This window comes from Carcharodon carcharias, chromosome 8 (genome assembly GCF_017639515.1).
Source record: "Carcharodon carcharias isolate sCarCar2 chromosome 8, sCarCar2.pri, whole genome shotgun sequence".
NCBI lineage: Eukaryota > Metazoa > Chordata > Chondrichthyes > Lamniformes > Lamnidae > Carcharodon > Carcharodon carcharias.
Genome location: NC_054474.1, coordinates 9,587,639 through 9,604,839, shown reverse-complemented (window position 1 = coordinate 9,604,839; position 17,201 = coordinate 9,587,639). Strand labels below are relative to the sequence as shown.

The 17,201-nt window shown below is 40.6% G+C and overlaps 1 protein-coding gene across 2 annotated transcripts in view; it reads right to left on the bottom strand.

Moving 5' to 3' along the window:
• Positions 1-17,201, bottom strand: part of LOC121280875 (protein diaphanous homolog 1-like) — a 342,942-nt gene that overhangs the window by 90,856 nt on the left and 234,885 nt on the right. For both annotated transcript variants that reach the window (XM_041193196.1, XM_041193197.1), the window contains 4 exons: positions 14,191-14,289; positions 13,796-13,890; positions 13,076-13,177; positions 3,909-4,148 (listed from right to left, as the gene is read on the bottom strand). In XM_041193196.1, coding sequence (XP_041049130.1) covers positions 3,909-4,148; positions 13,076-13,177; positions 13,796-13,890; positions 14,191-14,289 — 536 coding nt within the window. The remainder of the gene's footprint in view (positions 1-3,908; positions 4,149-13,075; positions 13,178-13,795; positions 13,891-14,190; positions 14,290-17,201) is intronic.

Here is a 17,201-nt window from a genome sequence, read left to right as displayed (position 1 = left end):
AGCTAAAGCACCAGAGAGAAAAGAAAACAGAAAAGCCTCCTCTGCATCCTTAAAGAACGGCTAATCAAACAAGCATTAGGAAATGAAGAGAAAATGCAATGGCACAGGAGAGGGAGAAATAGAGCCAGAAGATCACTGTTTAATACACGAACGTTTGATAATTTAAGAAGTGCAATTTAAAATGGGCAACTTGTACATACGAAATAGGAGAAGGAGGCCATTCGGCCCCTCGCGCCTGCTCCGCTTTTCAATAAGATCACGGTTGATCTGTTTGTATTTCAAATTCCACATTCCCATCTATCCCCGATAGCCTTTGATTCCCTTGCCTAACAAGAATCTATCTACCTCTGCCTAAAAAATATTCAAATGCCCCGTTTCCACCGCCATCTGAGGCGTGAGTTCCAAAGTCGCAAAACCCTCAGAAAAAAATTTCTCCTCGTCTCTGTCCTATAAGGGTGACCCTTAATTTTAAAACAGTGGCCCTAGTTCTGGACTCACCCATAAGAGGAAAAATTCTTTCCACGTCCACCTTGTCCAGACCTTATATACCTTATGATCCTTCAGGATCTTATATACTTCAATCAAATCATCCCTCACACTTCTAAACTCCAGTGAAAATGAGCTCAGCCTGTCCAACCTTTCCTCAGAAGCCAACCTGCTCATTCCAGGTAGAGTAAACCTCCTCTGAACCGCCCCCATTGCATTTACATCCTTCCTTTAATAAGGAGACCAAAACTGCACAGATTATTTGAGTTGCACTCTCATCAATGCCCTGTATAACTGAAGCACAACATTCTTACTTTTACATTCAATTCCTCTCGTAATAAAGGATAGTATTCCATTAGCCTTTTTGATTACCTGCTGTACCTGCATACTAACTTTGTGACTCATGCGCGAGAATACCTAGATCCCTCTGCACCTCAGAATTATGCAGCCATTCTCCATTTAAGTAATACTCAGCTTTTTATTCTTCCTGCCAAAGTGAACTACTTCACATTTTCCCACATTACACTCCATCTGCCAGATTTTTGCCCACTCACTCAACCTATCAATATCTATCTGCAAACTCGTGTCTTTTTCACAACATACTTTCCTACTTATCTTTACGTTGCCTGTAAGTTTAGCTACCATGCCTTTGCTCCCCTCATTCAAGTCATTGGTGTAAATTGTAAAAAGTTGAGGCCTCAGTACAGAGACCTGCGGAACTCCACTAATCACATCCTGCCAATCAGACAAAGGCCTATTTATGCAAACACACTGTTTTCTGCCAGCCAGCCAATCCTCTATCCAGGCTAATATGATACCCACTGCACCATGAGCTTTAATTTTCTGCAATAACCTTTAATGTGGCATCTTATCAAATACCTTCTGGAAATCCAAATACAATACATCTACAGGCTCCCCTTTACCAACAGCACACATTACTCTGGCAAAGGACTCTAATAATTGGTTAAACATGATTTCCCTTTCACAAAACCATGCTGACTCTTCCCAATTACCTTGAGTTTTTTCAAGCACCCAGGACCTTTTTCTAAGCACCTCTTTAATGACAGACTCTAACACCTCCTCCACAATAGTTGTCAAGCTAACTGGTTTATAGTTTCCTGTTTTTTGCCTCCCTCCGTTCTTGCATAGAGGGGTTATATTTGCTACTTTCCAGTCTGATGGAATCTTTCCAGGGACTAGTGAATTTTGGAAAATTAACACTAACGCATTTACTACATCATTAGCCACCTCTTTAAAGGGCATAGGACGAAGTTCCCCTGGACCCGGAGGCTTGTCAGCCCTCAGCTCCATCAGTTTGCTCAGTACCACTTCCTTAGTTATTGTAATGTCACCAGGATCCCCCCTCCTCTCCACCTCCTGATTTACAGCTATACTGGAATGTTTTTTGTATCCTCTATAGTGAAGATAGAAGCAAAATATTTGTTCATTTAATCCACCATTTCCTTATTATCTACTATTAACTCCCCATTCTCACCTGCTAGAGGACCAACACTCACTTTACCTACTCTTTTCCTGTTTAAATACTTGTAGAAACTCTTGCTGATTTTTTTACTTTTCCAGCTAGTTTCCTCTCCTACTCTAATTACTTTCTCCTGATTAACCTTTTAATCATTCTCTGCCGTTCTTTATAGTCTGACCAATCATCCGACCTGTCATCATCTTTGCGTAGTTATCTGCTTTTTCCTTAAGTTTGATGCTTTCCCCAACTTTAGTTAACCACGGATGGTGGGTCTTTCTTTTAGAATTTTTCTTTACAGCAGGAATATACTAATTCTGAAAATATACCCTTAAATGTCTGCTACTACTTTTCAATTGACTTATCCACTAGCCTAGTATCCCAGTTAGCTTCAGCTAGCTCAGTTTTCATACCCCATAATTGCCCTTATTTAAGTTTAAAATACTAGTCTTAAACCCACACTTGTGGAACTTTTTAAAAATTCATTCAGGGATCTAAACGTCACTGGCTAAGCCAGCATTTATCTCTTTAGCTAGCATTTGATCCCTCTTCTCAATGCCTCATCCCATGCCTTTTCACATGTTGAAAATCAGAACTGTAAAAGCCAGTAACTAGCTCAATGGTAGCTTGCAAAATATATGTAGTTATATACTTGAAAAGACAAAAAATTGCAGGGTATGGGGAACAGCAGGAAAGTGGGTTATCGAATTAACTCTGGCCAAGAGGATGCTTCCTTTTGTGGGGGAAACTAGAACTAGGAGGCAGTTTCAAAATAAGGAGTCTCCCATTTATGGCGGAGATGAGGAGGAATTTCTTCTCCCAGAGTGTGGTTAGCCGTTGGAATTTTCTTCCGCAAGAAGCAATGGAGGCTGGGTCATCGATTATATTCAAGGTTGGGTAAGACAGAGTCAAGGGTTATGGAGGGCAACCTAAAATGGAGGTAAGGCCACAATCAGACCAGCTATGATCTTATTGAATGCTGGAGCAAGCTTGATGCTTGATGGGCCAAATGGCCTACTCCTGCTCCTATTTCATATGATCTTGTGAGAGCTAGCTGAATAGCTTCCATCTGTGGCATAAGATTCTATGATTCTAACATTTGTTGGTGGCCAATATACTACTTCAAATATATGCTCTATCCTTGAAGGAAATGTTTGGAATTCTGTTCGTGGATAAAATCTGTTTTAGGAATAGATTTGTAAAGGGGAGAAGCAGGTCCAGACAGCAACACCGAGGAGCGAGCGGAGAAATTACAGTTAACTGAGCAGTCTGAAGAGATATCGTTGCCCGAATTCACCATGGTGTAAGCAGCTCTGCTTGTAAAAATAGTCTTCCTTGCTTCTTTCCTGATTTAACTACAATCCTGGCTAGTTAGTATTACTTGTTATTGGGTTACTTCGTTGCATTAAGTTTTAAACATAGCTCAGCGCTGGCACTCTCATCTGAGTCAAAAAGTTGTGGGTTCAAATCCCATCCCGGAGACTTGAGCACAAAATCTAGGCTGACACTCCTCTACAGTACTGAGGCAGTTCTGTATTGTCAGAGGTACCATATTCTGGATGCGCATTAAACTGAGTCCCCAAGCGTCCTTTTAGAGGATGTAAAAGATTCCATAGCACTATTTCCAAGAAAAACAGGAGAATCCTCTATGACAACCTGGTCAATACATAGCTCTCAAGCCACATCACCGCAAAACCAGATTATCCAGTCGTTATCACATAGCTGCTCTGTGGGAGCTTGCAAATTGGATGCTGCATTTCTCTAAGTTACAACAGTGACTACAATTGAAAAATACCTAATTTGTTGTAAAGCACTTTGACTCTGGCTGAGATTGTGAAAGGCATTATATAAATGCAAGTCTGTGTTTCATATTAATGTCAAGCTTTTCAAGCAATCCATGCAACAGAACTAAATACAGTTATCACATTTTGAGGATAGCACTTACTTTACAAAGGAAGCTTATGCTGAACCCAAACGCTCCAGCATTCCGTGATCCTGCATTCATGAAGTTTCCCACCAACAGGACAATTTCCATCAATTTGGAAAAATTCTCACTGCTCTTCACTTCCTCACAGGCTGCCTTCACCGATACAATGTCTGGTTTAATGTTATTCACCTGCTCTTCGAACTGGAGCATAAATAGAATTGCATTCAGCCGGGGCCTCAGACGGCTCACAGAACTGATCTGAAATTAAAAAAGAGATGGTTAATTGTGACTGAGAAGAAAAACATAAAAATACAATATCATCACATCTTTGTTCCAGTTGTGATCCTTGGACTGAAGCACATAATCTAGGGTGACACTCCAGTGCAACACTGAAAGAGCATTGCAGTATCGGAGGTACCACCTTTTTGACATCAGCCATTACACAGACCTTCCAACTGAGCTTAACTAACCCAGCATAGATGTGCTAGATTCAGCTCTAGCTTGTGGTTCAGAAACAAAAGGCTGGGAATTTCCTTGTATCTGTTCCAACACCATTGACATAACTTCACCAGAAGTGTGTGGAAACCATGTGTTCTCTTGCATTTGAAAGGGGTGACTAATATTTGTTTTGATTTAACTTGTAATTCTGATGGAAAGCCATTGAAACAGTTAAGTCTGTTTCTCTCTCCATAGATGTTGCCTGACTTGCTGAGTATTTTCAGCATTTTGTTTGTATTTCAGATTTCAATATTTTGCTTTTGTAACGTTCAAGCAATTGCAGAGAAGTACACAGTCCATTTTATTCTTAGATACGCTTCTGTAAAGAGCCTTGGGATATTTTGTTACATTGAAGGTGCTAAGCAAGTGCAAGCTCCTGTTGTTGATAAAGGAAGACAGGAAATCATGGAAAGCAATGGAAAAATGGGTAATTATAATGCACGCAACTGTTTGAAACACTCACATTTTTAGAGCAACGGGGGAACCAACAATCCCGATTATCCCCAACAGTTGCACAGTTCCCAGCCGGGGTTTAAACAGGCCTGCATGCTTCTGGCAAAGCTCAATTGTTAGGATAGCTATATCATTAGCTCAGCTCTTTGTTAATACTAAAATAAATAAATCATGAAATTATAAACTTCCTTTGCTCAGCTGTAAATATATTCCCAATGCAACAGCAAATTCACAAAGCCCAAAATGCAAAGTGTTCTCAATATCTAGTTCATGCCTCACAGAACCGTTATGGTGCAGGAGGCGGCCATCCGGCCCATCGTGTCTGCACCGGCTCTCTGAATGACCATTGTGACTTAGTGCCATTCTCCTGCCTTTTCCCTGTAGCTGTGCACATTGTTTCTATTCAAACAATCATCGAATGCCTTCTTGAATGCCTCAATTGAACCTGCCTCCACCACACTTGCAGGCAGTACATTCCAGACTCAAACCACTCACTGAGTGAAATTTTTTTCCCTCATATCACAGTTGCCTCTTTTGCAAATCCTTCTACGAACAGCAGGTTGTGATTATACTGGGTGGCTTCAGGAGCTGCTGAACAATAAATTGAAAACAAAGTAAGGATGCCATTACTCTGTGGTGCGTACCCGCCACAATATATCTTCGTGGGCAGAGCTTCGAAAAAGCGCATGTAAGCTCCTACAGTGATGCTTGTCCCAGGTACTACAGAAGGAGGAAGGTCTGCACATTGTCAGAATGTGCACAAAATTCTCCAGTTCAAATTGGGACGCAGATCTACAATCCAAATTCAAAATGTATAAACAGCGTACAGAGCTATGGTTTCTTGATTCAGGGATGTCTGAACCAGAAAAGCAAGCGCCCGCTATCAGCATCCTGGAGGTTACCATTGACCAGAAACTGAACTGGACTAGCCATATAAAAACTGTAGCTTCAACAGCTGGTCAGAGGTGAGGAATCCTGCAGCAAGTAACTCACCACCTAACTCCCCAAAGGCTGTCCACCATCTACAAGGCACATGTCAGGAGTATGATGGAATATTCCCTACTTGTTTGGATGAGTGCAACTCCAACAACACTCAAGGAGCTCGACACCATCCAGGACAAAGCTGCCTGCTTGATTGGCACTCTATCCACGTATATTCACTTCAGCCATCGCTGACGCACAGTGGCAATGGTGTGTACCATCTACAAGATGCACTGCAGAAACTCACAAAAGTTCCTTAGATACCACTTTTAAAACCCATGACCACTAGCATCTAGAAGGGAACACCACCACCTGGAAGTTCACCTCCAAGCCACACCCATCCTGACTTGGAAATATATTGTCATTTCTTCACTGTCACTGGGTCAAAATCCTGGAACTCCCTTTCTAACAGCATTGTGGGTGTACCTACACCACTTGAACTGTGGGGATTCAAGGAGGCAGCTCACCACCACCTTCTCAAGGGCAGTTTGCGATCGGCAATAAATGCTGGCCTAGTTATTTGGGAATGAAGTCTACACAGGCTGTAGGAGGAGCTAAAAGGTCTTCAGAAAATCTGGAACACGTTGGAAGACCGGTTCAGAATCAGGTTAAACTTACATATTCATTGACTAGAGCTCATATCATTTCGACAACAACCTACAGGATCCATAGACCACTTGGTCAGCAAATGCAGACAACAGGTTACGTACTGTTATTTTTCAAATGAGAGCTAGCAGACAGAACTGTTGAGTTGGTGACTGCATCCACTCCAACGGATGCAGTCCAGAAAGATCTGCTGGACAAGACCAAAACATACAGTATCAAAGAGCCACTCAAGGATGGATGCAACTGCAACGTGATCCTTGCAGGTCGACAAAGCTTACAGGTCTCAAGTACAACCCCAATTGTTGAAGCATTCAACAGAGCACCCAAAACTAGCAACACATGTGGAAGATGTGGCCTTCTAGGCACACCTGGTGTGGCCTCCTGGCTATTGGCAGCTGCAGTGCACGAGAGGAAAGGCTGATGAAACTACAAAGAGCCTTGCACTGATCCAAACAGGCCATACACAAAAGCTATCTTCAAGCAATATGAATGACCATCCAGTGTCCCATTAGAAACACATGCATTAGGAGACCAACAAAGCAGAAAATGGCGACGATGTGCGTGATGATACAAAGAGCAGTGAACATGCGTTTCACACTATCAATCTCGTGGAAAACATAGATGCCATCACATCATCCAAAATGTTTGCCAAGCTTCAAATTATCTGTCCTAAGAAAGTAGGTAACTATTCATTATTGGCCAAGGCTGACACAGGAGCAACTGCCAACATACTACCTCTTCAGATTCTAAAATACATATATTCACACACAGAGGTGGAAGGCCATGGCGAAACCTACTGCAGTGAAACTTTAAGAATACAATGGTCTACTAATTTCGTGTGCGAGATCCATAGTCCTGGAGTGCAAATACAAACAATCCTCCTGGGTGTCAGATGTTATACAATATGGAAACTAAAAGGTCCAGCTATTGCAAGTCTCCCAACATGTCATGGATTTACACTAGTATCAATCCATGGAATCAGTCGGACGTCACAAGGCAGATCAACCTCAGAAATTACTCCAATCACCTCATTTCATGACCTAACATCATAATATCTAGAATGTTTCAACATAATTGGCAGTTAAGCGAGCTGCAACATTACAACTGCAGGAGAATGCAAGTCCGTCCACCACAGAAGTGCAGCATCCACATACAAGACAAATTGAAAGTCAAACTAGTCAAAATGGAGAAAGACTGCATCATTAGAAGAGTACAAGAGCACATAGACTGGTGCAGCTTGATTGTGTGTGTAATAAAGAGGCAGAGATTATTGAGAGTATGCCTCAATCCACGACATTTAAAAGCAGTTTTGAAACATTATCCTTACAAAATACCTACATTAGAAGGGTTAAAACTAAGATTTGAAAGCCCAAAATTCTTCTCAAAGCTGATGCCAAATATGGTTATAGGTTTGTATATCTTGCGGAGAAGTCCCAAGAGCTTATGACATTTTGCACCCAAATTCGGATGATACTGTTTTCAATGATTTTCTTTTGGGCTGTTAGACAGATCTCTTTCAAGCTCACATAGATCAAGTTACATGCACTCTACCAGGATGCATCTGTATGGCAGATGTCAGAAGAATAAAACAAGAACAAGACCATAATCTGCACTTATTGATGCAAGGAGCACAACGAAGGATTGGTGTTTGACAGTCTGAAACGTGACATCAATGGGCAGCAGGTCAATTTCTTTGGTTCTATTTATTCCAGTGCTGGCACATTCCCAATCCAAGTAAAATTGAGGATATTAAAGCCATGCCGACTCCTCAAGATAAGGACGATCTTCAAAGATGTCTAGGTCCCTTTAATTTCTTATCTCCATACATTCCCAATTTTGCTCAGAAATCTTCATTGCTATGGGAATTGTTGAAAAAGGATGTACCTTTCTTGTAGCACAAAGACCACCAATACATCTTCAAAGCACCAAAACAGTCATTATGAGAAGCATCGACAATGCGATTTTACAATCCTAGGAAGATAACTACCCTGGAGATAGATGCCTCACAGGAAGGTCTGGGAGCATGCAGACTACAATAAAGGTAAATATTTGTTTCAAAATCTCTGTCTGTAACGCAATCCAACCACTCCAACATCGAGCAGGAAACGTTAGCTTTAGTGCTTGGAATCATGTGTTTTCATACTTAACTATTTGGCAAAAGATTTGTGATAGAGACTGACCACAAGCCACTGGTGATGATTTGGCAAAAACTATTGACCAGTGCACCGCCGAGATTGCAACATCCCGATAAAGATTCAAGGTTACGACTGAGAGATTAGGCACAAGCCAGGTAACTTGATGGTCACATCAGATACACTTGGCAGGTTGCCTAACCCAGTGAAAACAGAAGATATATGCTTAGATCTACAAGTTCACTACATTGACATTGAATTTGAAGATGTTCTCCAAATTGATCTGGTACATTTTGTGCAACGCAAATGCTCGCAGCTACAAGAAAAAAACAAAGGAACATTCTACACTACAGAAACTGTGGAAAATCATCAAAGGATGGCTTGATTCAACTCAGCAAGTAAAGAACACACAAGACCATTTTGGCCTTATCGGGGCAAGCTAGGCACCTCCCAGGGAATCAAATTTGAAAGTAGACAGGTCAGCATATCATAATCTTTGCAACCTGATAGTCTTCAACAATTCCATCAGTCACACACAGGGATAGGTAAGGATGAGAAGATTTGCAAGACAGACAGTCTACTGGCTGGGTATGAACAGTGACATTGTAGTCAAGAAGTGCAAAACATGCCAAGAGCATTAGCCATGTCAGCACAAAGAACCACTGATCCCACATGAATTTCCTACCAATCCTTGGTCCAAAATTGCATCCAACCTTTTTCATGTCCATGGCACTGACTTCATTGTCATCGTCGACTACACTGCCAAGTACCCCATTATTTGACATTTGCACGATATGTCAAGCGCAACTGTTGCGTGCATTCGAGTGCTATTTTCAGTTTATTTGGTGTGCCTAGAGAAATCATTATGGATAACGGTCTGCAAGTTATTGGTAAGCCATTTTAAGATAAGTGAGAGAAGTGGACTACCGATCACACTGTTTCTCCTTATCACCCTAGATCTAAATGCCTAGCTGAATGAATGATTCGCATGTTGAAATCGCTAATTTTCAAATGTAGACAGGCCAAGCATGATCTACATGTTGCAACATTACATCTGAGAGCAAAACCTTTAAGTGCAGCTATTCCATCACCAGCAGAACTCATGTTTGGCAGACCAGTGCTTACCAATTTACCTCCTCTTATCCATTCTCCTCTCAGAAACTAGAGAGCAACTTTTAGACAGAAAAGAAGATGACCAATGTTCACCATAAAAATGCAGGCCCAGAATTGCCAAGTTTACAGTTGGGACAAGTTCACATCCAGGACCTCACAAAAGGTATGCGGCATCTAGACAAGGTGACAAGGATTTGTTCAGAAGCATGGCCCTATGAAGTTGTTACACACAAAAGTGCAATAGTGAGGAGTAACTAAGGTCAAATTAGGTCCATTTCAGCTCCTCAACATGCGTATAGTCCTGTTGCACCTAGGGCAAGATCCCAAAAGCAACCAGGAACAATATCCAAGAATGACAATCTCACAGATCATTGTCAGTAATTAAAAAGAAACCTCCAGGCAAGGCTGCCATCCCATGATCTGGGTGTACCAGCAGATTACCGTTAGGCTTTACAGACTCAGATTCGTCAGTTCCATGCACTTACATAATGGTAACTAAACATGAACATGCATTGTAAATAGTAATACTTCTTTGGAAGGGGGAAAGTAAGGGGATCTTGTAATATGCCTGTAAGGCTTATCAGTCTGCTGTCACTAGAGGGGAAATGTGTCATGTGATCAGTCTTCATTTTACTTTTGCTTTGAGCAGAGCACACATATAGCCCAGATGCCTTCATGTTTTATTCCCAACGTGTGGCTGTTTGCATGTGCCTAGTCTTAATAAATGAACCCAAAATTTGTTCACTCAATCTCTTATGAGCCCTATATCTTGTACAATAAATAAACCCAAGGTGCTATATAATTATAATAACATGACAGGGCCGTGTTGGCTTCAGGGGTTAACCGCTAGAAAGGTAAAATCATAAAATAGCAGGTGGGCTTACTTAACTGGAGAATTAGAGGTGAAGTATCTATATTGCTTGCAAAGAAATGCAGCCCGGAAAGATGTTTTGTTCTGGGAGTTAGAGTTCCAGTTAGTTTAAAAGCATTCAGTAAACCCTGGAAGGCTACTTTGTTATGGAGATGGATGCAGCTTAAGGAAATGCTAGGGTTTCAATTTATCTGTGTGTTTGCTGAGGGAGTGAGTATTCTGCAGCAGGGGAAAGGCCATACCAAAAAGTGCTGCTGTTAGTTGGCTCTGTGTAGTTGGGGCTCAGGATAAGTCCCTGAAAGCTGTTTGATCTGCGTGCAGTTAGGGCTCAGGATAAGTCCTGGGGAATGAAGATGATGGCAGAAGGTCACTGGTTCTGTGCTGGAAAGGGTTAGGGCTCAGAAGAAGCCCTGGGAGCCGTTTATAGCTTGGTGAAATTGGAGATGTGGGGATTAGAAACCTAGGGGCCATGCCAGCATTGTGAAGCTCGGGTGCATATTCGGAAATCCAGGGAAACGTTGTCTCGGGAGACTAGATTGAAACCCTGGGATAAAAACAGAAAATGCTGAAAAATACTCAGCAGGTTTGGCAGCCTTTGTGAAGAGAGAAAAACAGAATTAACATTGAGTCCGTATCACTCTTCTTCAGAGCTAAAGAGAAGTAGAAATGTGATGTGGTGGATTTTATGCTGCTTAAGAGAGGGTGGAGCAAGATAGAAGGTCAGGAATAGATGACAGTAAAGGAGAGATTGACAAGGGTGTCATGGACACAAGACAAAGGCAATGTTAATGGTAGTAGTAAAAAGAGTAAAGGTGCTGATAGTGGCACAAGGATTAAAATAGCAGAGTGATAATAGGGCAAGGGTCAGCGCTCTGTGAAAGTACAAAATAGAAACAAGTGACACATGACCCTGTGGGGGGATGGGGGTACTCGAAACGTTAACTCTGTTTCTCTCTCCACAGATGTGGCTGAGCTTTTCCAGAATTTTCTGTTTTTATTTCAGATTTCCGGCATCCGCCATATTTTGCTTTTATCTTATTGAAACCCTGACAGGTGTGCAGCCATAGAGGCAGTCCGAGTTGGAGCAGCTTTGATGGAATTCAGGGGCTTGATCTTCGAAAGTGTAAAGTTTGGACTCCCTCCTGAGGGAGACAGAGTTTCAACGAGATTGGTTGACTCAGTATTTACTGACGTCTGGGTGGGTTGCTGTGAAACCTGTGGGGTCTGTATTGGTCACATTTGCTATTTATTGTACAGTGTGGTGTGTTCAACCACAGTTTGCCTATTAATTCACATGTACCTCATTACTCTAACATTCAGCATTAATATAAGATAGTTCCTGTAAATTGTTCTATTTTTTGACCTTGTAAAGTTTATTTTTGTTAGTTCAAAACTTGTGAAATCTTGTACCTTTATTCTTTTAGCAAGTTTCTGAATCTCAAACTTTGCCTACTTTAAGCAAAAGCTATTGGTCCCTAACCTGATTGCACCGAGAACTTGGGGTCTGGTCCAGGGTCAAAACAGAAGCAAAATGAGACATAATTTGCCAATATAACATTGAAAGTCATAGTATTATGTACACTGACAAGAGGAGCTGGATGATAGGCAGAGTAAAAGCACACTGAAATATAAAGTATTGATTTTTATAAACCACATCATTAAAAAGCATTCGAATGAAGAGGAAATAAATTACATTTGACCAAACCTTTCCAATGCAGAACATGGGAGGAAATCCAAATAGACTCAATTTTACAAAGTTCTTTTTTGTGTGGAATCAAATCTTCCCGCAATGAAACAGCATATTTATCAAAGGGAAATAATTTACAATATTAATGTACTGCCAAGCAATGTTAGGGTGAGATAAGAGGCACAGCAATAAAAGGTGATCAACTAGAAGTCATGTCCCACAGAGCTTCAAATAATTTAACGTCATAGCCTTGAACTAGTTCTGTTGGATGTATTCCAAAGACTAGAAGGGAAAATGTATAGCAATTTTCTTTTAGCATAATTAGCGAGTATCATCCTTCGGTTGTAAAGTACAATTAATACCAACCACAGCAAGGCTTCCTTATAACAGTTATAGTCTGGTAATTAAGCCCGTTTTAGCATTTACTGACAGCTCATGGACAAGCTTCATTATTGTTTTTGAATTGATTGTAAGAGGTTTGAGGATCAATACAAAACTATTAGCATGACTCAGGAGTTTGGTTAGTAAACAGAATGCAAATCACACTAAAGGCAAGAGATGTGACACATGGGAGGTAGCCTCAGTAATTGGTGGGTTACATGCTGATTGCAGCATAACTGCAGCTGAGTGTAAAGGTAACTTTTATTTAGTATTATGTATAAAGTTAACACACTGTCACTGGTTGAGAGCAATACAGGGGCTGCAAAACTAATTGGGGTCTCCTAGTTGTGTGTGGTGCTAGTCCAAGAATGATACGTGCAGCATAACTGCACAACAATTACAAACTATTTGCTCAGTTGTCATGGTGTTAGCAACAAATGAAAACAAACAAATGAATACATACAATTACTCCAAACTGCTCGGGTTCTGAGAGATCATTGTATTCTTCTTTCAGCTCAACTAATGCATTCAACTGTTCCTGCGGAGGAAGCTGTTTAACAAGGTTCTGAAAAGAAGATAGATTCACGTTATTATCCACACTATTCAGTAGTATTTTAATTATACCAAATTGCATAAAGATTTATTCTGCATTACAATAACCATGGTCAGTTGACCAGGATGAAATCATTGGCACATAATAATGAGAAAATGGTCTGTTGGCTAGAGCCATGAGTTGTAGAGGAAGATGTTTGTGGGTTGTTGGAGGCCAATTATTTCATTGACAGAACACCATTGAGTTCTTCAGAACAGCATCCCAGGCCCAACCATCCTCAACTACTTCATCAATGCCTGTGGGGGGGTGCCGGTGGGGGGGGGGGTACCATTAACCAAAAACTTAACTAAACCAGCCATGTAAATGCTGTAGTTACAAGAGGTGAGAGGCTGGGAATTCTGCGGCGAGTAACTCACCTCCTGCCTCCCTAAAGTGTGTCCGTTATCTCAAGGCGGAAATCAGGAGAATACTCTCCGCATGTCTGCCTGAATGAGTGCAGCTCCAAAAACACTTGGGAAGCTTAAAGGCACTATATAAATGCGTTACTGTTATTAGATACTTCCCATCCATCCCACTCTTAATACTTGCGATAAAACTAGAGCTATAAGCCAGATAAAAGGAAAAACTTGCCTGGATCAGTGATTCTGTCAGAACCTTCTCATCCACCTCAAGAATTACTCTTTTGATTTGATCGTATGGCAAACGGAAAGAACCCAAGAAGATAGCTATATAAAACAAAACACATTTTGCATACATACAGTGTAATCCACATATGGATTTAAACCAAACAGATTAAACAGAAAGCAATTTGATCAATCCAAACCGGTCTACACAGGAAATATTTCCAGCAGCTTACTCATCACAAACGACAATTTCAATTTAGCAAACTTATTATCTAGCTTTGATTATTTCATTTTGTCATTGAATAAAGCTATTGATGCTACTCTGGAGAGACAAAAGGTGGATTAGACTCATCCATATCACTGCATACTGATAAATACTTAGCATTCCCTTGATGTACTTACATAGATTCTGAGCTGTTTTGCCATCCAGTACCTTTAGTTCTTTAACTTTCTTCTTCTGCGTTGTTTTGCTGTCAGCCATGTCTTGTTGTTCCTTCTTGGCTGTGGACAAAAATATGCAACGTTACTTGGATTTGATGTTTAACCATTAAGCCCTAACAAAAGAAAATAATAAATGAAACATAAGGATGCAAGAGTTTTCAGTTTTGGACAGATACTACAACCACACTTCAAAGCTCTATTGCGAGTCAAGGAGGAACACAGACCAAGATGGGGAGACACAGAAGGGTGAAGAAACTGGGACCTGTAACATAACATTGAAGTGTGAAATCTCACTGATAGCAAGAAAATGGAGGTTCAAGACTCATTCCATAAGACATTGGTACAAAATCTAGGCTGATGCTCTGGTGAAACAACAGCTTATACTCATATAGTGCTGTCAGCATAATAAAATGCTCCAAGAGAAAAGGAATTTACATTAATGTAGCGCCTTTCACAACCCGGGGATGAGAGAAAGCACATCATGGCTAATTCACAGAATCTCAGTGCAAAAGAGGCCCTTCGGCCCATTGAGTCTGCACCGACCCGTGAGAAACACCTGACCTACCCACCTAACCCCGTTTACCGGCATTTGGCCCATAGCCTTGAATGTTATGACATGTCAAGTGCTCATCCAGGTACTTTTTAAAGGATGTGAGGCAACCCACCTCCACCACCCTCTCAGGCAGCGCATTCCAGACCGTCACCACCCTCTGGGTATAAAAGCTTTTCCTCACATCCCCCTTAAACCAATTAAGCCCTTTTGAAGTTCAGTTACTGTTGTAATGCAGGGAAACATGGTATCCAATTTACACACAGCAAGGCGCCAGATAGAATCATTGAAATTTACGACACAGCAGGTCATTCGACCTATCATTTCTGTTCTGGCTGAAAGAGTTATCCAAACTAGTCCTAATTTCCAGTTCCTGGTCTGTAGCCTTGTAGGTTATGACACTTCAAGAGTATACCCAAGTACTTTTTAAATGCAATGAGTACTATTGAAAGGTCACAGGCCTGAAATATTAACTCTGTTTCTCTCCACAGGTACAACCATAACCTGCTGAGTATTTCCAGCATTTTATTTTTATTTCAAATTTCTAGCATCTGCAGTATTCTGCTTTTTCATTAGGTAATTCATCAGATATTAATTGATAAGAATGATCTGTTCCTGTGTTGCTACTGTTATTTACTATATATCGCGCAAACTAATGAACAGGCCTAACGTCACTTTCGGCCCTGAAAAGTGCTCAGATTACCCTGGAAGGGCAAGGCATCTCAAAAATTTGAGCAACAAGTCATGTAGTAGCAACATGAATGGTTTTCGCCACTAACAGGATTCTGCCATTAAAAAGATGTTCTGCCTATTAAACAAATGAGTAAGGTGGTATATGAATTTCAATGCCAGTGTGATGCTAGGCTGTACGTCCCACAGACTGGCTGATCATATAGCATGTCCCAGCTACCGTAGGCAACAGGCAAGGTACTTGCAAAACTCAAAAATGTCCAACATTAGATGTGATTCCGTAAATGGACAATTTTCAATGTGCTAAGAATTACATTGACAACCAATTTAATATTGTCAGTCCAGCTCGCAATGTGGTGCATTTGCAGGTTCTGGAAGTTACACATAATAATACTTGCAGACAGAAAGAACATGTACATATAATGTACCTGTTTCAATTAAACAAAATAAGTGACAGCCATTCGCTGACTCATTCCTCAGGGCAGCGCCATGACCAATCAGGGTCAAGCTGCTTGGTTTAAATTTCAAACAATGCTTGGCAGTTAACTGTCAGTCACCATCAGTGGTGCATTCTCCATGGCAACACCACTTACCAACCATACATATAGTATAAATTGTTGTTTTCCTCTTTATATTGGTATCCTTGCAAATGTCCTGATGAGTGCAAGACAAAAAGCTTAGACATGTCTCTTTTTTCAGCAATTCTCAAGTTCTAGACCAGCAAATTACTATTTCTAATTGCCTTCACCCATACAGGTTCAAAAGACCAAGTGAAGCTAAAAGTTGAATCAATGAACTGATATCAACCATCTATATAGTGTCTCACAAAATTAAAAAAACATTAATTTTTAAACACCACTTTAAAAATATTCTAAATTTGATGACCACACTCCAACCCCAAAACTGGCTGACCCCAGTAATTTTCGTTCAAATCCAACACAAGATGCTTAATGCTGTTTCATAAAGTTGACATATTCAACTATTGTATTATGTTTGGTTCAATACTGAAGATTCAGTTCACTGCACATCACTGAAGGAGAATTGAATGAGCTTCATCAGGAACTAAATCACACTTCATCATTTATATATATATATATATAGATATATATATATATATATATATATATAAATATAGAAGCAAACATTTTTCCAGAGAAGGCCCAAGGACAAATGGGCATTCAGCCATGCAAGACTGAGCCTGCACTTGTATTACAAGCAGCACAATTATGGAAAGAGACTCTGGACAATGCATTTATTTGCAGCACTACAATGCAGTTCAGTTTTTCATCTTGCTTCACTGCACAAAAAGTATATAACCAAGAAAGAAAATCCTGAATACATTTTTATGCAACCACTAGCTAGGCTACAGTTTTATCCAGTCATAAAAGCCAGGTGTCAGGTATTTCAGCTTTATCTCATTTAATGTCTTTTAGGAATTGTGAGCTCTAATGTTTATTTTATGAATCTGAAAGGACCTAGTTTAAGGTCCTAAAGGTGTGACGTGAAGAAAGGCAATCTTGTATTTATGTGGAGTCTTACACAACCTCGATGCCCCAAAGAGCTTTGTAATCAACTAAAGCCTTTTGAAGTGTTGTCGCTGTGTTGATACTTTAATCTGTCTCCTTAAAACCTACCTCTTTCATCAAGTTTTTGGTCATCTGTCTTTACCCTCTTACATAGCTTGGTGTCAAAGTTTGTTTAATAACACTCCTGTGAAGCGCCTTGAGACATG